Source organism: Rhynchophorus ferrugineus, unplaced genomic scaffold (assembly GCF_030347505.1).
Source record: "Rhynchophorus ferrugineus isolate W39M unplaced genomic scaffold, kcgeb_rfMv2 rfM3, whole genome shotgun sequence".
In the NCBI taxonomy this organism is placed as follows: domain Eukaryota; kingdom Metazoa; phylum Arthropoda; class Insecta; order Coleoptera; family Curculionidae; genus Rhynchophorus; species Rhynchophorus ferrugineus.
Window position 1 is genome coordinate 65,776,310 of NW_027472582.1, and position 23,160 is coordinate 65,799,469.

Genomic DNA, 23,160 nt, shown 5'->3' on the forward strand with positions numbered 1-23,160 from the left:
TAGTTAGTAGTTATTGCGGGTTAGATAATAGACCTCGTCGTTGGTAGACAATACAAAACTTCATTTGATTAATTTGACTATATCTTTCTTTGACTATATATGCTGTCGAAGTCTTCTGTTGATCTTAACTGAGTCCATTCAACAACACCATTTAATATTCATTTTTAATGGTCCTGCCTTTTTCTAGGTAATTAATGAACAACATTTTATGGGCCTCTCAAAAAGTTTATTTAAAGTCTCCTTTTTACTAATGAGGATTTATCTGGACTGGGCCTACAATTTAACGCAGGCTCCGAACCACGGTCCTCGGCATTAAGCCTAGCGACTGGTCAGTGACAAATCCAGAAGACATCCGGTCTTACCCAGCCTGGTTACTGGAATGACTGGGATGGTTTTTTCTTGTTTAATTTTTCACTGTTGCCTAAATATATTTACAATTACGATCACAAACATAAAGTACACCCATGCCCCAGTAGGATTTGAATTATCGCAACAGTGGGAGAACTGACCTGTCGCCTTGACCAGTGCGCTAATGAAGCCGGCATTTAGAAAACTTACGTAATATGGATTTATACAATATTCTGTGCTATAGTAGTGGTTATATATGATTAATAAACAATTATATAACCAGTAATTTCTAAATATCAATATTATAATTGCGAATAATAGAATATTTTGTATTCTGTTAAAATTCATTTAGTTGATGAGCCAGAGTATTAAAATTCTCTCGGTCCTTTATGTTATAATATATTTACATCGTTTTGGTTTTTTGCACACACATTTATCCCAAACAAGCACTTAAAATTCGGGTCGATATATCATTCATATTGTTAAATATATGTTTAATATCAACCGTAGTTCTTTATGTATTAGACAGAATGAAATAAAAAGGCATTGTTATTTTTATGTTACTTTTTTAAGCTATAAATATTATTTGTTTTATGGTTCTAGCAGTCAACAGAAATCACTGTAGCTAATTTATTATTGTTTTGTTAAAGCTTTGGTTTAAGGTTTGTTATTATTTATCCATGGAATTAGCATTTTTAGTCCAACTTCAGATTTATTTATGGAACTACGTACCTCAAATTCTTCTAATGTATAGATTCGTGAGGGTGACGGGCAAAATTAAGTAAAACATTAAAGGTTTGGAATATTACTAATTAAAAAAAAATTATGTCAAAAAATGGAAAACAAATTATAGTTTTTCAAAATATGCGTAAATTAGCGAAAAAAAAATTTCACTTTCTTGTTGCTTTAAGATGATAGAAGCATATAGAGATTCCATCAAATTTTAAGTAAAGTTGTTACAGTTGATGCAGAAAACTGCGTTTAAAATTTCTCTTTTAGATTGCGCCACTATAACAGGTATATCTCCGAAAATAATTTATATTTTAAAAAGTTTTCTTTAGGCTATTAAAGCCTTACACATAGATAATATAAAAAAGCGAGTTTTTCAAATTTCTAGACTATAATACCATCTTAAACGCGCTAAAGTTATTCAAAAGCGCTAAGACGTAGACTGATTTTCTTAAGTAAAAGTAATAAGTTGTAGTTCTCGCCCATGTCCAGAAGCTCTTATTTCAGCAAAGGGTGGCATCAATAAATATTAACAATACTTCCATCTGTTTTAAATATTTTGTTAATTTTTTGTTTGATTTATTGGATGAAGGCCTATCCCAGATACAAAACAATTGGCAGAGGCATCAAATGTCGCTCAAGAAACGATTAGCGACCGATTATGAGTAATGGGGAAATCCAAAACATAGGATGATCGATGTCACATCAAATGAATGACAGACAAATGGAAAATCGGAAAATCCTCTGTGCAATGCTGCTTCAGAGGTATGATCGGAAGTCAGTTCTGTACAGAATAGTGGTGGCCGATGAAAACTGGATAAAAAGCATAAAAAATCATGGTTCATTACCTGTCGAAGTCGGCCGATCGACTCCAAGGTCGAATCGTTTTGGTCGCAAGAGAATGCTCTGTGTTTGGTCGGATCAGGCTGACGTGGTGTATTATAAACTGTTAAGACCTGGTAAAATTAGTAGTAATCACTACCGACAACAGATGACCAGTTTCAATCAAGCATTGATCGAAAAACGTCAAGAATGGGTCCGAAGACACGGTAAAGCGATTTTACAGCACGACAACGCTCCTTCGCAACTTAGAGAAAGAATTGAAAGCATTTGGTTAGGACATATTATCCATCCGCCATACTCTCCAGATCCGACTATCAATTTTTCGCATTAAATGGATTTTTTATTGAAAAACCCTGTAACGACTTTCCAGTACATCGGTTCGCGAAATATCCCCTTAATTGAATGCCGCATTTTCAAATGACGGCGACTAAATGCTTATAGACATAACATATATAATTTGATAAGTAACAAAAAGATGACAATCGCAAGACGACAAATAAAATAGGCTGATATACCATGTGCTGCAATATCCTAATGAAGTTATCAAAGGGAATTGCTAGCGACTAAAATTGATTCATTTGAGTAGGGCACTGTACGGAAAATGATCAGAATATGAACAAAGACACAACAATGTTCTCATAAGCACGACAACGCTCTACGACATGTTGCAATACCGGTGAAAACTTAAATACTTACTTGAAAAAATTACAATGGGAAATGCTACCCCACGCGCTGTCTTCTTCAGACCTAGCTCCTTCTGATTACTTCTTGTTCAGACATTTGTCGTGACAAGTGCTTCACTTCTTATGAAGATACCAAAAATGTATCGATTCGTAGATAACCTGAAAAGATATAACCTTCTTTGGAGATGGACTCCGTAGGTTGTCTAAAAGATGGGAAAAAGTGGCAGCTGTCGATGGACAACACTTTGAATAAAATATATTGTATAGTTTTTTGACAAAGCTTCAAAATAAAAAAATCCGTTAAAACTAATTTACAAGTTTAAATATTATTATTAGCCTCAATATATAGAAAAAGTCATTTAACTTACAGTATATTTTGAATCCTAACTGGAGTTGTTTTGTAGCAATATTATTGATCTTATTAGTTAACCAGTTCTGTATTTGTTTAAAAAGAATTCTATATAATTGCAATTTTTGATATATTGTGTTGTTATTCTCAAGTATATATATTTTTATTGCTAATTACTATTCGATACTATTTACTAATTTTCAGAATTTAATTTGAGTTACATTGGATGACGTAATTGACGCTATTATCCAAGTTGTCATTGTGAAACTAACGCTTTTTAGGAATTAAGATTTTATTAATAAATTTTTTGATAGGGAAGACAAATTGGAAGATAATATTAAGGTAACTGTTTAGAAAACAATTTTTGGCCATCTATAAAGAAAAATAACACCTACATTGCAGTTAAAACAGGAACGTTTATTAATTTTTATTGCTACAACTATTTTTACGTCCATTCAAATATAGAAAAATATAGATATGTTGGTTATTTCCAAAACTAAGAAACCAATTTGAACTCTGTCATTGCATTGAGATATTGCACCTTGAACTGTTGGTACCAAGTGCCAATACATTATTATTGACAAATTTAATTCGAGAGTATGCAAATGCAAAGATCTTTAAAGCTTCTTAATCAATAAACAGGACATAATACTGTTAAATTTGAAAATAACCGATGAAAATCGCAAAACGACAAATAAAATAATTTAAACTGGATAAAGGCCATTACGTCGTGCCGAGCGATGGTCGTCAATCCCGAGATCGAAACGTGGTCATCATTGCGGCGTGTTTGCCGGGCGCCTTTTTCATTCTCGACCGATCTGCGATCCTCCGAGCTGTGCAAGAAGCCACAGCAACACTCGGAAACGCGGCGCTACCCCCTAACGACGTGATTGTCCCTCTGACAGACCCGGAAAATATATTCCGCTTAGTGGAAATCGTATCGTCGTATTTTTAACCGTTATATAGAGATGATACGCTCGTATTAGGATGGGAAACGAACGGTAAGCTTTTTGGTTATATTCCTATATAATACGTGGATTGTTCTACGAATTAACTCTTTATATTAGTTCCTGAACCTATGGCTTTCCACAATATATATATATATATATATATATATATATATATATATATATATACATATAAATGTTAATAGTAATTATATTATGGTTTATATTTCGAGTTATTCTATATTTACATTCTATTATGACATGTAAATTAACTTCAAAGGATTTATAAACAGGTGTTACTGGGTATTAAAACGCATCGGGTGTATTAGTAACCAACTTTACGTTGAAGTTTCACTTTTCAATATGTGTAATTTCGTGGAAGTATATGTAGGAATACCTGTATTTGTACCGAGTATATCGCATTTGCGGAATGCTCGCTGTTTCACATTAATTTTAAGAATAAGGTAGCTGAAGATTCCCCGAGAAGCTTATGGCAACGATTCTTGAACTTGTCATGTGTTAGTCATTTTCGGACAATAAAAAGTGAAAAGAATCAAAGGGACTACGTGGTTATCCATTAAAATCAATGGAAAAAATGAGACACAATTTAGCTTAATACGTACATAAACCTATCTATCTATTTACAGTATTATTTTAACTAATACTAATAATTAGTTCGTAGTTTAATTTTGTGTATATGTCACAAAATTATACTATTATTTTTGTATTCTTTGGGCTCGGCACTGACTTCAAACTGATGAGCTTGTAGTAGTTAAAATAATATAATAAATATATAAATAGGTTTAGGCAGGTATATATATATATATATATATATATATATATATATATATATATATATATATATATATATATATATATTTATATGTTAATAGTAATTATTGTAAATAAATGTAATAGTTAATATTTCGAATTATTCTATATTTGCATTCTGTTATGGCATGTAAATTAACTTCAAAGGATTTATAACAGATGTTATAAACAGGTTGTTATAAAACAGGTGTTACTGGGTATTAAAACGCATCGGGTGTATTAGTAACCAACTTTACGTTTAAGTTTCACTTTTCAATATGTGTAATTTCGTGGAAGTATATATAGGAATACCTGTATTTGTACCGAGTATATCGCATTTGCGGAATGCTCGTTTTTTCACATTAATTTTAAGAATAAGGTAGCTGAAAATTCCCCGAGAAGCTTATGGCAACGATGCTTGAACTGTCATGTGTTAGTCATTTTCGGACAATAAAAAGTGAAAAGAATCAAAGGGACTACGTGGTTATCCATTAAAATCAATGGAAAAAATAAGACACAATTTAGCTTAATACGTACATAAACCTATCTATCTATTTACAGTATTATTTTAACTAATACTAATAATTAGTTCGTAATTTAATTTTGTGTATATGTCAGAAAATTATACTATTATTTTTGTATTCTTTGGGCTCGGCACTGACTTCAAACTGATCAGCTTGTAGTAGTTAAAATAATATAGTAAATATATAAATAGGTTTAGGCAGGTATATATATATATATATATAAATGTTAATAGTAATTATTGTAAATAAATGTAATAGTTAATATTTCGAGTTATTCTATATTTGCATTCTATTGTGGCATGTAAATTAACTTCAAAGGATTTATAACAGATGTTACAAACAGGTTGTTATAAAACAGGTGTTACTGGGTATTAAAACGCATCGGGTGTATTAGTAACCAACTTTATGTTGAAGTTTCATTTTTCAATATGTGTAATTTCGTGGAAGTATATGTAGGAATACCTGTATTTGTACCGAGTATATCGCATTTGCGGAATACTCGTTTTTTCACATTAATTTTAAGAATAAGGTAGCTGAAAATTCCCCGAGAAGCTTATGGCAACGATGCTTGAACTGTCATGTGTTAGTCATTTTCGGACAATAAAAAGTGAAAAGAATCAAAGGGACTACGTGGTTATCCATTAAAATCAATGGAAAAAATGAGACACAATTTAGCTTAATACGTACATAAACCTATCTATCTATTTACAGTATTATTTTAACTAATACTAATAATTAGTTCGTAGTTTAATTTTGTGTATATGTCAGAAAATTATACTATTATTTTTGTATTCTTTGGGCTCGGCACTGACTTCAAACTGATCAGCTTGTAGTAGTTAAAATAATATAGTAAATATATAAATAGGTTTAGGCAGGTATATATATATATATATATATATATATATATATATATATATATATATATATATATATATATATATATATATAAATGTTAATAGTAATTATTGTAAATAAATGTAATAGTTAATATTTCGAGTTATTCTATATTTGCATTCTATTGTGGCATGTAAATTAACTTCAAAGGATTTATAACAGATGTTACAAACAGGTTGTTATAAAACAGGTGTTACTGGGTATTAAAACGCATCGGGTGTATTAGTAACCAACTTTATGTTGAAGTTTCATTTTTCAATATGTGTAATTTCGTGGAAGTATATGTAGGAATACCTATATTTGTACCGAGTATATCGCATTTGCGGAATGCTCGCTGTTTCACATTAATTTTAAGAATAAGGTAGCTGAAGATTCCCCGAGAAGCTTATGGCAACGATTCTTGAACTTGTCATGTGTTAGTCATTTTCGGACAATAAAAAGTGAAAAGAATCAAAGGGACTACGTGGTCATCCATTAAAATCAATGGAAAATATGAGACACAATTTAGCTTAATACGTACGTAAACCATCTATCTATTTACAGTATTATTTTAACTAATACTAATAATTAGTTCGTAGTTTAATTTTGTGTATATGTCACAAAATTATATTATTATTTTTGTATTCTTTGGGCTCGGTACTGACTTCAAACTGATCAGCTTGTAGTAGTTAAAATAATATAGTAAATATATAAATAGGTTTAGGCAGGTATATATATATATATATATATATATATATATATATATATATATATATATATATATATATATATATATATATATAAATGTTAATAGTAATTATTGTAAATAAATGTAATAGTTAATATTTCGAGTTATTCTATATTTGCATTCTATTATGGCATGTAAATTAACTTCAAAGGATTTATAACAGATGTTATAAACAGGTTGTTATAAAACAGGTGTTACTGGGTATTAAAACGCATCGGGTGTATTAGTAACCAACTTTACGTTGAAGTTTCATTTTTCAATATGTGTAATTTCGTGGAAGTATATGTAGGAATACCTGTATTTGTACCGAGTATATCACATTTGCGGAATGCTCGCTGTTTCACATTAATTTTAAGAATAAGGTAGCTGAAGATTCCCCGAGAAGCTTTTGGCAACGATTCTTGAACTTGTCATGTGTTAGTCATTTTCGAACAATAAAAAGTGAAAAGAATCAAAATGACTACCTGGTCATCCATTAAAATCAATGGAAAATATGAGACACAATTTAGCTTAATACGTACGTAAACCATCTATCTATTTACAGTATTATTTTAACTAATACTAATAATTAGTTCGTAGTTTAATTTTGTGTATATGTCACAAAATTATACTATTATTTTTGTATTCTTTGGGCTCGGCACTGACTTCAAACTGATGAGCTTATAGTAGTTAAAATAATATAGTATATATATAAATAGGTTTAGGCAGGTGTTAAGCCAAATTGTGTGTATATTAGAATATAGAATACGTGTAGTAGATAGGTTAAATAAGGTTTTTGTTTATTTTTATTTAATTGTTACAACGTTTATTATGTATATATTTTAAAACATTTTTTTTGTGTTTTAAAAGTCTAAGTTTGATTATTTTTTACCTTTTAGTGAGTTTCTTATTTATTTCTTGAAGTCGTTTATTCAATGAATTATGCAGTTATTTTATTAGGTATTACAGCGTATAGGTGCAAAAATAGGAATAAATTGTTTCTTTATTCCTATTTTTCCTTTTCACAAGAATAAACGTGAAATCACGTGTGTGATTTGACAAATGTTCTAACCAAACTAGAACAGTTGCACAAAGAACAAAGTTGTTGCCCCCATCTAGAATCGAACCCGTGACCTACACGTAACGGCTTAACGCTCTAACCATTACCCCATAGAAACAGTTGCCTGCGATATTTTTACGACTTACATTATTAATCTAATCTTATTAGTTAACCAGTTATGTTACTGTTTAAATAAAATTCTATATAAAGGCAAATTTTGATATATTTCGTTGTTTTTATCATTAGTATTAAATATTATACTGCGAATGAAATTTAACAATTATATTGGATTATGTAGCTATCTTTTTAAATATAACCTTTTTGGTGATCAAACATTGGAATCAAAAACTTTTATTTGCAAAATAATATTATGAGAACTGTGTATTGAAAATAAATTCTATTCAGTTATTCAATTTTTTGTCAGAAAAAAAATATAAGGTCACAACCAGAATGAAATTTATTAATTCTTATTGATATAAACATCTCTTGATTCATTCAAGACTGATTTTTCCAAAATTTTAAAATGAAGGAACAAATTTGTATTTTTGTCATTGCACTGAGTTATTGTAGTAAACTTGAAATGTTGGTATCAAATTTAATTTGTGAATAAGGTAATTTCAAATATATTTAAAATCCATAATGATTAAACAATTATTTCAACATAGAAAATTTGTAATTGCAGTAAGCATTCATTGATAAACTAGCCAAAAGATATTCAGTAAAATATACGCTCTTAGTTGTATATAACAAAAATTAATAATTTCTGTTGAGATATTGAAAAGGATATTTTGATATGAATAGAAATTATAACTTTTTCCACTAGCCAAGAAACTTTTAAGTTCAAAAATAATCCAATTCTATAAAAGGGCATTGCTTCATCGTGGAAATAAGATGGAATACAATGATATAATAATGAATATAATTAATTATATATTTTATAATATTTATAATTTATAATATAACAATTAATATAATTTTCAATGTTTCGCCATGTTATCAGAAAGATGGAAAAAAGTTGCAGAAAATGATGGAAATATTGAATTGATAGTTTATAGATTGATAAATAGGGTACTTGATAGTCTGCGACTTTTTGAATGCATGATATTAGTTTCGACAAAAAGATGCCTAAATTACTGTCATAAGTCATAAAGCAACAGTATATATACACATAGAGTAATAGAGATGCAACTCAATAGGGGACTCTGGCGCAAAGTTTTGCTTTGCCCAACATCCAGAGGTCGCATAATTGATTATTTAAGACATTTATTAAAGACATTTGATTGGCTCATTAGTAATGCTTGGCACGTGAAAGCCTTGAAGTTATGTTTAATTGACCAATGAAATTTAAATAAAAAACAATTTTTTTCTGAAATAAATTTATTTAAATAAAATTCAATTAAATATAAATATATGTAAGTAAATAAATGTAAATATAAGCGATAATAATAAATATATAATGTAAATTTATCTATAAAATATATAATATATTATATATATATATATATATATATATATATATATATATATATATATATATATATATATATATAGGAACATCTGAAAGTTATAGAGTCATCCCCCGCTATTATAATTATTTAAAGAGTCCTCATGTTCTTCCTCTTCACAATTTCCTAAAGGCCAATGGAGATGAAAAAAATTAACTTATGTTAAACGATTCAAATGACTTCTAAAACATACTAGCCGAGGATGTGTATTCCTGAATCCATTAGCTGCATCCAAAAAAAAAACAATCTTGGTTAAATAGCCTTAAGCCAATATATTTATATGGATAATTAAACTTTTTTTTCTTTAATGAAAAGAACCTCTCAAGGTAGTTATTAAATTGATGTCACTTTAACAAATTTGTTCTTACTTGAGCAATAAATTTTACAGCAATATTCCTCATGTATTGAACATCGGTTAACTTACTCTTAATAGCCGTTTGCATAGATTTCTTTCGGAAAGGGATTGATTTCTAAAATTCAAAAAATTAATATTTAATGTTAATTATAATGAATAAACTTACCCCAACTTAGAACAACAAAACATGATGTAATGATCATAAATTTCTTTGATACTTAATTCATTCGGTTTGGGATTTTTAATAATATCAATCATTTTTAATCACAGCCAAATACTTCTTCGAACGAAAACGATTCTGCATTTCTTTACTATCTGTTTATCCGGATACACAACACTTCCTAGATCAATAATTCACTTTACTTTTTGTACTAACGACTTATTTATACTAATAAACTAATAATTTAATCTCTAAACGCACTATTCCTTATGACAGCCATACTGAAAATGGCGCTCAAAATAAATAAATAACAAACGTACCATAGAAACTGAGTATGCCCATCAGATTCAGTAGCGGCTTATAGCGTAGCGATTAAAGCAAGTAAGAAGTTAAAGGTAGGGACATCTACACGTTGGACGACGCGAAAAATTTCTCCAAAATTTCCTATTAAATCTCTATTTGTCTATGGATATATGAAGTTTTCGGGCGGGAAATTCAAAAAGTTTATAATTTATCAAGAGTGTTCTAGAATCCAATAAATCAATAAATTAATGTAATGTTAGTTGAAATAAATAAAATAATAATATTATCCACATTAAAGTTAAATTGTTTGTACAATTAAACAAATGTATTTTAGCTTAGAAAAGTATTGTTATTCTTACACATAGCGCTAAGCTAAATATCGCTCTTTCTTTCTGTCTGTGTACTTTCCTCCCCTTACCACAAACCTAGTTCGAAAGACTGCTGATTGTGGGAAATGAAATCCCGCTCGGTAAAAACGTGCTCTACTGATGTTTCGCTTTCGAGATTGACGATAATTCGTCTTAATAGAGCTATATTTTTACGGTTTATCCTAGTAAAATTATGTAATAGCCCCTGAAAATATATCGCCTTTATCTTAATGTTTTCATTTGTTAAACAAAACAACTATTTTATATGGTAAAAAAACTGTTTAATTATATATTACTGTGTAACAATAATACAATATAGCAGGTCAGTTGAAAAGTCCCCGGTCTGACACATTAGCCCTAGACCTCAAAAGATGCATGTATAAATTTGACAGCTGTCGGATTAACTTGTGAATAGGCATGTTGAGTGAAGCAACTTTTGTTATTGTGAAATAATGGATAAAAAGGAAATGGAAAAAATACAGTCGAAGTAAAAATTTGGCTTGGTGCCGAGTTTCCGGACACTGTCCCAGGAAAATCAACCATCAAGGATTGGTATGCTAAGTTTAGACGTGGTGAAATGAGCACCGAAGTTGTTGCACGCAGTGGACGCCCAAAAGGGGTTGTTACCAACGAAAATATTAAACAAATCTACAAAATAATTTTGAATGGCCGTAAATTGAAATTAAATGAAATAGCAGTCACTTAAATAGCTGACACTAAAGATATCAGTTGAACGTCTACATCATATAATTTACGAATGTTTGGGTATGAGAAAGCTCTGCGCAAAGAGGGTGCCGCGCGAGCTTACTTTTGACCAAAAACAATGACGAGTTGATGATTCGGAGCAGTGTTTGAAGATGATCGTAGCTGTAGATTTTTAGATAAAATGCAGCTACCTATTGGTTTTTTAGATAACAAATATTTAATGATACATTTTGAATTGTTTGAGCTTTAAACTTTACTGTTAAGATATCTTTGCAGGAAAAAGTTACTTTTAAAAAAAATTGAGCTGAAATTACGCGTTATTTGAAGGTATCCAGGTGAATAGAGAAGTGGTTTTGGATATTTCATTAAACTTTTTCTATGTGCCAATTTTTTCTTTTCTTGATTTTCTAAGTAATCGGAATCGGATATTTTTGATAACTATCTATATTTATAACTTTATATCTAGTTAATATTATAACGATATCCTATAACACCATAAAATATTAGCGATATTAGCTTACATCTCAGGCAGGTTATTCAGTGTTAAATAAGATGAAACTTACCCAGCAATGAAAGATACAAAATCAGGTGAGCCGCAAGACAGTTTTTTTCTCCTGTTTTTTACCTTATCTATATACAAACAGACATTTTATTGTCAGACAGGGTGACGAATACACTAACCTACACCCAATATATTCGGGTATTCTGCAGGGCAGTGTTCTTGTCCCATTGTTATATATATTTTATACAGCTGACCTACCGACCTCAATAAATACTACTGTTGCAACATATGCTGACGACACAGAGGTTTTATCATCACACGAATATCCAATATCAGCCACAAGAAACCTCAAACAGAAAGAACACAAGAACCTTCATCTTAACAAAGTCGAATTGTGGTTGAAATCGTAGTGTATTAGAGCAAATGAGACAAAATCTACCTATGTGACATTCATCCTTTGTAGAAGAACATGTCTCTCATAAAAATTGAAAAATCGTGAACTTTCGCAAGCAGACAACGTTAAATATCTGGGCATTTTGGTCGATGTTTGATATGGAAAAACATGTAGTGACAAGACGCAAACAGCTTGGGTTTAAACTAAACCAAATGTATTGGCTGATAAGGCATAAATCTAAATTATCATGAGATACCAAGGCTTTGCTGTATAAGTCAATACTTAGGCCCATTTGGACCTAGGGTATTAAATTATGAGGTACTACTAGCAAATCTAACTTAGACATCCTTCAGAGGTTTCAGAATAAAGTGTTGCGAGTCATGTGCCGATGCCCCATATTACGTGTCTAACAAACTCATTCAGCGTGATATCAACTTAGAACCCATAACTAGTGTGATTCGAAGTATTAGTGCGAAGTACTCTTAAAGACTGTCAATGCATCCCAGTGCACTCGTCAAACGGTTAAATGTGGGTGATGATAGTGAAATGCATAGGCTCAAACGCAAACTACCATACGAACTGATTAATAGACAAATAGAGTGACATTTAATGATTTCTATAATAAGTTAGAATAGACTTTAAAATAAGCTAGAATAGTATGTAGAATAAGATTTTAGATTATAAGTTGTACAGCAGATCACTTACTGAAGTGATTTCTACATGTCAGGATGGTTATAACATGTAACAAAAATCACATAGTAATATTCATTGTCCACGGGTAGATTGTTGCCGTTCTAAGAGATTAATAAAAAAACATAAAGAATACTCACTCAATATAGTTTAAAAAATTGAGATAGATTACAATTATGTTTTTGTTAAAAAGCTAGTGAATTTAAAAAAGCCTTACTAATTTAGATATATTTAAATATATAGCGATATTGCTCTTAAACCTTTACGATGTATGGGTTTTTCCAATTTTTGAATGAACACTCATTTTCACGAATAGAATCGCAAATATAGAAACAATATCTCTAGACGAACGATCCTCAAATAGAAACATACTATTTCGTTACGTCAAACTGAAGATATATCGTCTCGTTACGTGGATTCACCATCAAATCCGAGATCGAAAAATGTTCATCAGAGCGGTCGGTGTTGTCGGTCGCGATCCCATTCCAGAACGATCGAGCGGTCCTTCGAACGACCAAAGAAAATTGAAGTGGATCGAAGCAGAAAGCAAATAGCGATTTGTTAATACCGAATCGATTCAAATTGTTTCAGGATTTGGTTGAATAATACCTTAAATCCCCTTCAGTTCTTAGAGTTCAGTTGGAGAATTGGGTGTTCAAATATTAACTTTAGCTCTGTTTAACAAATTTTTTATGATTGATATATCTGACATTACATTCGATTAACATTTAAATAAATTGTAAAATACGCAATGGCGTAGATCTTTATGTAATTTTTTTATATTATTAGGAGGCTGAATATTACTGCTCTATTTATATATTAAGAAAATTATAAAAATATTTTATTGAAAGTGTCTCTTAACCTTACCTTCTACAATGTTGCAACATTAAAGTTTCAAATTACAAAAATGTACAAAAATGTGAAAAATTAGAACAACGTACCTAACCAGGTACATATTAGTATCACAAATATTATTGAAACAATCTTCGAAGAGGAAAAAGTTGCGTAATTATTCAATAAAATCTGACATAAAGGATAAATTTTTAATGTCCATAAAGTTTTATCGAAGCAATACTAGAAGAAGCTTACTCAACGAGGAAAGAAACAAATTCAGGTGTACCATAAGGCATGTTTTACAATACAAATAGAAAATACTATTATGGTAATAATGGCTGATGATACTGTGAAACTTCGTATTAATGATATAGAGAAGGCTCAATCAGAAAATTGAAATGGGGCAGCCAGACATGGAGAATAAAAGTCAACGAGAGTAAATCAGTGTAAATTAAATTCATCTAAAACCAAACTGTTCATTTACCAATAAATATGAGTAATACTCTTGTCCCGTACAGTAACAAATACCTTCGGGTTAATGTTGATGCAAAACTTCGTTAGAATGAGTATCTCAAAAACAACTAGAATTAAAATACAAAAAATATATTGGTTATTTGGAAGAAAACCTAAATTATGCGTATATAAAAGTTGCTGCTGTAGAAGTGAATTTTAAAAATTTTCCTGCAAGAAATAATATCAAAATAATACAAATATTTCAGAATAAAGTCCTGGAAAGTATTGTTGATGCATCCAGATACTATAGCAACAATAACTATTTTGTTGTGGATATAAATTTGTGGATTCTTTATGACAGTGAAACAATTAATTATAGTGACAGTAACACTTCGTATGGGAAAACAAAACTGTTGTTTTGACTAATTTGTTTTCAATTATTCCATATTTTTTTACCATATATAAACCTTGTAAACCTTCCTTGGAAAGGTACAAATACTTGAAAACCAAAATAAGCCAAATCGGTCCAGCTGTTCTCAAGTTTTAAAAAGACTAACCAACAGCAATTCATTTTTATATGTATAGATGATTATATATACATACTCCAGCGATTTCATGTTTTCCAAAACTATTTTGTGGGCAAAACTCTTTTATTTGACTAAATAAATTCAATTATATTTATATTTAAGAACAATTAAATAATGTTTATTGCATGAACGCGAGAAAGATTACCGGAAAAGGACCGAGCTTTCGCAATCCTTAAATGCCGAATGGAACGAAACGATCCCGTAGGTTAAAAGGCAAGAGCCCAGAGCCGCGGCGAAGAGTCATCGTCAATCCTCAGTCGCTGTCAGTGCAGTGTGTTTAACTCGCCTCCCCAAAGCCAGCCGCTCATTCATTCTCGAGCCATCGGCGATCCTTCGCAGGACGAAGGAAGCTGCGGAACGTCGCAAACGCGCTATTACACTTAACTTATTCCGGAGACTCTTGTCGTATCCTCATTGCTACTTGTTGTTAAGTGAATATAGTTCATTTTTGTTTACATAGTGTCCGTTAATATGGAGACAGATCGGTGAGTAATTGACTGTGTTTATATTTATCAATACTGTGATTAATATACAAACAAAAATCAAAACTTTATTTAAACTATGTTCATTTTTTCATGATTGTAATCAATTTACAATTCATGCGAGATTCATTTAACTTATTGTCAATGTTATTTTAAATTACTACTTATTATAAAAATTCTCTGGATATTATTTCTGAATAAGATCGAATTAAAATGAAAAAAAAACAGTGAATAATTGATGTATTGATGATTGTAATACAATTGTATTTTTTATTGTTAATTTTACTGTTGTTTTATCTTTTTGCTGGTCTAACTAACAAAAACAAGTAATAAAATAAGATGCTAAATTAATTAAAAGGCAAACTAATATATAATTCAGAAATATTCTTGTAACTTAATATTATAAATATTTTTATTTTTATTTTTAATAATCTATACATTAATAGTTTCTAATTTTGTTCTGATTCTAAAATGTAATTCTAATAATTATGATTATTCTTACTGTAAAATAATAGAGACAGCAGCAGCATACAATTTAATATATCTATTTTTATTTACTTCCTTACGAAGGTGTTTATTTGTGTTGGTTGATTTTTAATAGTTAGGTATTTTTGATTAATAGTAGGTCATTTTTAATTAAAAAAATATTTTTGTTTTTATTGGACATTTTAAAATTATTTTAAATTTTACGATGAAATGAAATATTTAATTATATTAGCAATAACTTACAATGTCTGTCTAAGTTATATAATTTTATAATATTGACTGTCATCACCATTTATCAGTTTTAGTAGATGACATTTTGACACAACAAAATGATGAAATTTCTTTGCTTGTTATGTGACATTATTAATTATGTAGGATATCTGAAGCATTATCTTTTTAACTAAGTCCTGAAACTACTTTTCTGTAGCTACAGCAACGTTTACGTGAGTGTTATACGCTTACTGCAAAAAAATTTAGTCCTCAATCAGGATAATTAATGTACTGTAAGATAATCAAGTATCTTTATATATATTTTGATAATTCAACATTCGGTTACAAATTGCTGGTTCGGTCAATCTATGTCAAATTTTGCTTCTCTATACCATATCTGATCATTAATCACTATAAATAATTAATTTTCATCCAATTTTCAATTGTTTCATTAATATTTAAAATCATCAGGTTCATTAAAACTTAATATATTCTGGCCAGAAAATATTAAATTATTTTTTTTGTTTGTATAACCTGCGAATATAATATGCCTATAATATGCATATATATATATATATATATGCCCCGCTGCTCTTTTATCTCCTTATCTTGCAAGGATATTTATATGATAACGTTAAATTTATATGATAACGTTCAATATTAATAATTCTCTAGCAAATAATAATTCTTTTAAAATAATACTATTTACCATAGAGCAATATTTTCGAAGAGTTTTTTTTTTATAAAATTTGTCAATTCTTAGTATTAAATAGTTCTCACCATACTCTGAAATGTCATTATTTTGCTGTTGAAAATAGTGTGATAAACAATTACAATAATAATATAACAAATAATACTGTAAATATTAGGTGATTTCATATACTTTGATCAGCGATATCTATTACAACAACCTGATCTGTCTGTTAAATTTGATGATTTTGACATTATTTTTCTCTGTATACGAAGCTCACTCTTTATATTTCGGGAATAGGAAAAAGAAACAAATAGTTAAGCTGCGAATATATTTTTATTGTTTTTCAAAGTACGCGCCACGGTGATCGATACACTTTCGCATACGCTTGAACAAATTTTCAAAGCATTTATTCCATTCCGAATGAGGTATCTTCAATACATGATTTTTGAACGCTCAATAGCTCCTTCTGGCGATGAAAATGGTGGACCACGCAGTTTATTCTTCACGGACGTGAACAAAAAGAAGTCATCGGGTGCCAAATCAGGGCTGTACGGCAGATGACCCATCAATTCGATGTTTTGAGTGCTCAAATAGTATCTTGTTTGGGCCGAGGTGTGAGAACTCGCATTGTCATGATGAAGAACAATCTGGCGAATACGTCTTTCGAAGCACCGCGATTGAATTTCTTAAGCCTTTTTTTAGCGATTGTCAAATTGTGTGGGATCTAATGCGAACATAACCTTCGCACAGCTAAGTGTTCATGTAAAATCGCATATATACTGGTGGCACTAAGGGATGCCTCAATCTTACAACAGTTGACATGGCGATCTTGCTTAATCATTTCGCACACAGCCGATTTTGGACGACATTCACGAAACTCGTCGGACAGCGAACTACGACCACGATTGAATTCGCTAAATCAGCGATACACGGTGGTTTTTGATGGAGCTTCATCGCCAAAAGTCAAATGAAGTTGATTGATGCACTCTTGTTGTGATAATCGACACGTCGAAAATCTTAAAAAATCATCGCACGAAAATGTTCACGATTCAGTTACATTTTTTGCCGAGAGGAAACTTTCAAGTAAATATAAAATAAACAAATAGCGTCCTTGCGACAAAATGTTCTGAGTACGTATATCGGCAAAAATGTCAAACTTTACAATGGAGCCGTCAGGTGGACCCACATGATAACAGTGTTGCCAATTCCCAAAATATAACTAGTGATCCTCGTAAAATGACAGTTTTCCATTTAGTTTTATCGAATTATTCAGCATATATTGCATATACATATACGCTTGATATGAAGAAATGTGCTGCTGAAAATGCCGTTTTTAACAAAAAAGTTTTTAAATGAAGTTTTGTAAATGTAGATGAAAAATGTTTCTGTTTCGGTTTCAAATTGTCAGAGAGATGAAAAAAAGTTGTAGATAATGATAGAGTCTAATTTGATTATGTCTTAACATGTATCAATTTATTTATTATATGCTCTGTTAAATTGAAAAATGAACATAATACATGCAAAACCCTAAATAAAATTAAAAAAACTTGTAGTTGAAAATTTTGTCTGTTTGATAAGTTAGACAACTATTTTGTTTATGTTTTATGTAAAATGTTTTATTAATCTTATGGTAATATTATGGTATCGAAGCAATTACCGAAATATTCGCCAAAACAAGATTATTTTTGGTATAGAGGCCAAAATTAGTTGAGTATACCTGACGAGAATTAATCCGAACGAAGATGTATAAATATTTATGACGAAAAGAATGCCCCTTGTTAAAACTAAATTCTCGTTAATTTCTTTTAACATACTTGGTACGTAGAGTAAATAGCCAATAAATATTTATTTTAGAAAATTATAGATTATTTATGAAGTATCGTCCCGCTGACGCCAGCATTGAATACGAAATTGTGAATTATCAAAAGCTCAACGTCAATCTCGTAAATTTCCATCGTATCAAAAAGTTTCGATTTTAACAGCGATGTCAATTTTGCGTCACTTATAATTACTCATACATTTTTTTTTCATTTTTTTTCACCATCGTTTTGATATGACCTTTATTTTTTAAAGTTTTTCTTAGTTAAAATTAACAGTCTTTTTTAATCATAACATGAGTTTTATGTCATATATACTGCGCCAATACTTTATAATTAAGTACCACATCTAATATTTTATAGTCCTTTTTTTACATCAACAATTTTCAATATTAGATTAAAATTAAAACAAAATATCGTCATTAATAATATGAATGTTTGGATTAATTATCTAAACTAATTTCTAGTCTTTTATATTTATCTAATTATTCAATAGATGTCGTTAATTTGCATAACAAGTTTACTAATTTCAATAAGCATCAATCAAATTCATTAAATTAATTCAGTGAATATCCTTAAATCGTGTCAAATAATGTTAAACTATTAAGAATATATACATAAACTGTTAATGATGTTTTGAAATGGATTATCTTAAAATCCGTGTGAAATAACGAGCCGATTTTTATTAAAAGACTCGTACCCATGTTTGGACCGTACGCCTATATAGAACAATTTCTCTAACCATTATATATGGAAGCCATGATTAACGTAGATAAGTTGACATCCATTTCCCGCAACGCAGGAACTGAAATGAAGATGCCAGTTCAGATTAAAATTTTATATTACGGTGTCTGATGTTACAGAAAGTTGACAGAAATGAAATCCGTCAATGATGTCAGGTTTTGATACATTTATGGGATATGTTTTGATATATTTTCAAACATGCCTTACTAATATTCTTTCGGTCATGTTAACTAACATTATTGTTTATCAATATACGCGTATTTTTATTAAATAAATATGTTAAATGCTTTTATTGTAAAAGCCTCATAATTAAGTCACCCTTTTAATGTGAAATATAATATGTAATGCCATAATAAATATTTCTGTTGTTAAGAATTTTTTAGTTATAATTTTCATGTGTTTTAAGTTTCATAATATTTAAAAATAAACAATAATTTAATACAAAAAATAACAACGTTATGTATAATACATTTCTGAAAGTTAAGAAAATGCAAGCATCTATAGCAAGTGCATCTATGCTCCAAAATTTTACATAACATTATAATATTACTGTAATGTTTTTGCGTACATCAAAAATATTTAATGTTCAACTGTATATGTATATGACACTTGTCCTTTAACTAAATAATATGATGTTATGTAAAAAGGCATTAACTCTACGTTTCGTAAAATGCTATGATTCAATTACAATATTTAATATTATCGTGTGATATATCAAATTTAGAAAACCTTAGACTATTTTTTAAATAAAATTTCTATTGAAGAGGTTACTGTGGAATAATAAATTCGCAATTATTAGAAGCTTATCCAAAAGTTAATTCTCCGCACGTATACGATAAAAAAATGAATTTTAATATGTTATCCCTTTAATGAAAATACTCTCTACGTCAGATATTGAAATTATTATCGATATATATGTACACAAAATATAGCATATTCATTTGCGCCGTTTCAGATTACATAATTTAAATATAAATTAATGTAGCTTCATTAAAATATAATTCGTATTACTAAATTATAATACTATGCAGATTTTAGATATTATTTTAATGTAATTAAGTAATATGTGGCCAAATAATTTCGAAGTTAATACGAACTTCCTATATATTATCAACAAATTTGCTATTCTAATTAATAGATTATTTTTAGTTGTTTCCAAATATTGAAAGTGTAAGTTATTGTATACCAAAGTCGATATGTGTTACACGCCTTAATATATTTGACAGTTAAATTAGTGATCAACAGTTAAGAACAAAGTCCTTTGTATATGATCCGAATATAAAATAAATTATTTTGCTCATAGGCAATCGCTATAGTAATAGATTGTTATTATATGTTGCAAATGAATGTCATACATTCTATTCTATAATAGGAAGCTATGCTATTATTATATTATAATGCATTATATATTATATATCACATGATGTTATAATATTCATTAATTTGATCTATGTTTTATTAATATATTAATGATTAAAAGTTAACAGCACATAGAAAATAATGATTGAAGAGCCCAATATAAAGATATACTGGCTATTTAGTTCAATTTTGTCTATATTTAGGTCTAATAAAGTTAAATATCATAAACAAATGCTTGAATGAAACTATGGTATATGTCTAACAATGTTCCTACTAACAGATTTTAATCTTAATGTATAATACATTTCGGTATATTGAAAATAGTGACCAAGGTCAGATCAGCTTCTTGTAAACACTAGTTCATCAAAGACATTCAAGAAAATCCTAATATTAAAACATATACTGTACTTAGAAAAATAACATTTACATTAGCCTAACATAACTAGCTATAATTAATATCGTTAAATTATTAAATGAACAATTCCTCTTTTTTTTGGGAAAATTGAAATCAAAATTTCTTTTATTCGATGGATCAAAAATTCGTTTATATATTTATGGAATATTACTTCCTATTCTTGTCCGTCTAATTATTCTTAATAAGTTGAACAACAAGAAATCTCATGCTGTAAAACTATTCTATAATGTCATCTGAAATTATTCTGGTCTTCGGTCTTCCATAACCTACTTCGAATACATTAATAATAATTGACAACGTACACCAACTTTTTTGGTTTCAACTCATTTTAGTAACGTATCAAATATCAGGCTACCAAATCAATATATAAATACTGTCCGTACAGCTTATCAGCGAAGAGAAGTCTCACTCTGGATAGCTACTAAAAATAGAAAATAAATATTTGGGTGCACTACTCAATATACATTGCTTGTCAGGCAAAAGAAGAAGAGTTTCTTATGGCCTACTGTGGCTGGTGAGGGCGAGTGGATCTACTACAACAATTTTAAACGCAAAAAGTCATGGGTTAGGAGGGCCATTCACATCGGTACTGAACTGAATATTCATGTCTGTAAAATCTTTTGATATCCATATCGACAAGTAAGGTGTAGTATATCACTAATTGATAAAAATAAGTTCGTTTCATCTGTTTAATAAAAGCGTCGTTCATTTGAGGAAGCAACAGAGGAATATTTTGTGCATTTGCCTTTATGAAATTGTGTTTTTCATTTCCGCAAGTTTCAGTATTCTACTCTAGCAAAATACCCTAGAAATGAGACAAAATCTAAAAGGTAATAACTACTCTAATGAAATCATAGAACTAATAACAGATCAAAGAAGAGCGAGAAAGAATTAGATGAAAAACTCAGATGAATAATCTTACGTCTCAACTTTGATATGAAAATAAACAACCAAAAAAAATTGTACCATGAGTGAATGTGTGCCCATGCTAAGGCAGAGATAATCAGAAAAAGGCTAAAAGACGTACAGACCACCTTGAAAGAATGTTTCAACCTCATACAGTGGATTACGTTAAATAATTACCCTGTGCTATTGGACAGGAAAGAATGAAAATTCCATTTGCCACCTTGAGTGAAGTTAAGAAAGAAATAAAAAATTGTATTGCGCAAAAAAGGCTCCTGGTTTCGACCTTATTACCGGGAAAATATTCACGAAACTTTCAAGAAAAGCACTAGTCAAAATAATCAACAAAATAAGTGCTTCATTCAGAGCACAGATATGTACCACAACTATGGTAGGTGGCTGAAATAATTATGATTTCTAAACCAGAAAAGCCATCTACATAAAACAGCATCATGCTAGCCAATATCACCATTGCAAACAATTTCCAATTTATTTGAAAAACTTTTATTGGAAAGAATAAAATCATTCATTGAGGAAAAGCTTCTTATTCTGATAAAGCGTTTGACAAGTTTTTGATAAAGTTTGGCATGAGTATTTAAAAAATGGTTCATTAAAGCATAAGATTAAAAAGCACCAATATTCAAACATTTTAGTAACATTAACTGGCCGACACTTCGGAGCATACTGACTTGAGGAAAATACACCCAAGACTCACCTATATTCAATAGAAATATTGTTTGTTACCTTTGCAGATGATACTGTAAATCTAGCCATTGGAGGTAACAATACCGAGTCAACCGAAAAGTTAAAAACAACTATTGCCAAATCACAATAGTGGACGGAAGATAAATCAGTGATATCACCAACAAATGAATCAAACGTAGATCAGTATATATAAATCAGAAAGTAGTCCGATATGGCAATACTACCAAATATCTTGTCATGACCTATGATGTTTAACTCAGGTGGAGGGCACATGTTAAAAAAAGTTTTAATAACTCAGGCTGAAGTGAAGTGAGTGCAAAAATGTACTAGTTATAGAGTAGATCTTCAGCCGTGTTAGTATATGATAAGCTTTTGCTTTACCAGCAAGTCTGGAAACCAATATAGATTTATGATGTTTTAATGACAATCTGGGAACGACCTGTTGCGGAAACTGTTGAACGTTATAAAGGATTGGTGTATTGTAGAATAAATGCTTTATAATTATAAACTATAGTAAAGTAGGATTAAAACAAATAGCTTATTAGTAATACCTATAATATTCAACAATCTTAGTAAATTTTTGATGATAAAAGCAA

General features: G+C 29.7%; 1 protein-coding gene across 1 annotated transcript in view; it reads left to right on the forward strand.

Moving 5' to 3' along the window:
• Positions 1–15,081: 15,081 nt before the first annotated feature.
• The window catches only part of Ccapr2 (cardioacceleratory peptide receptor 2), a 121,968-nt gene continuing 113,889 nt past the window's right edge, over positions 15,082–23,160 (forward strand). The window contains exon 1 of the mRNA XM_076399201.1: positions 15,082–15,234. Within this exon, the coding sequence (XP_076255316.1) occupies positions 15,221–15,234 (14 nt within the window). The 5' untranslated portion in view covers positions 15,082–15,220. The remainder of the gene's footprint in view (positions 15,235–23,160) is intronic.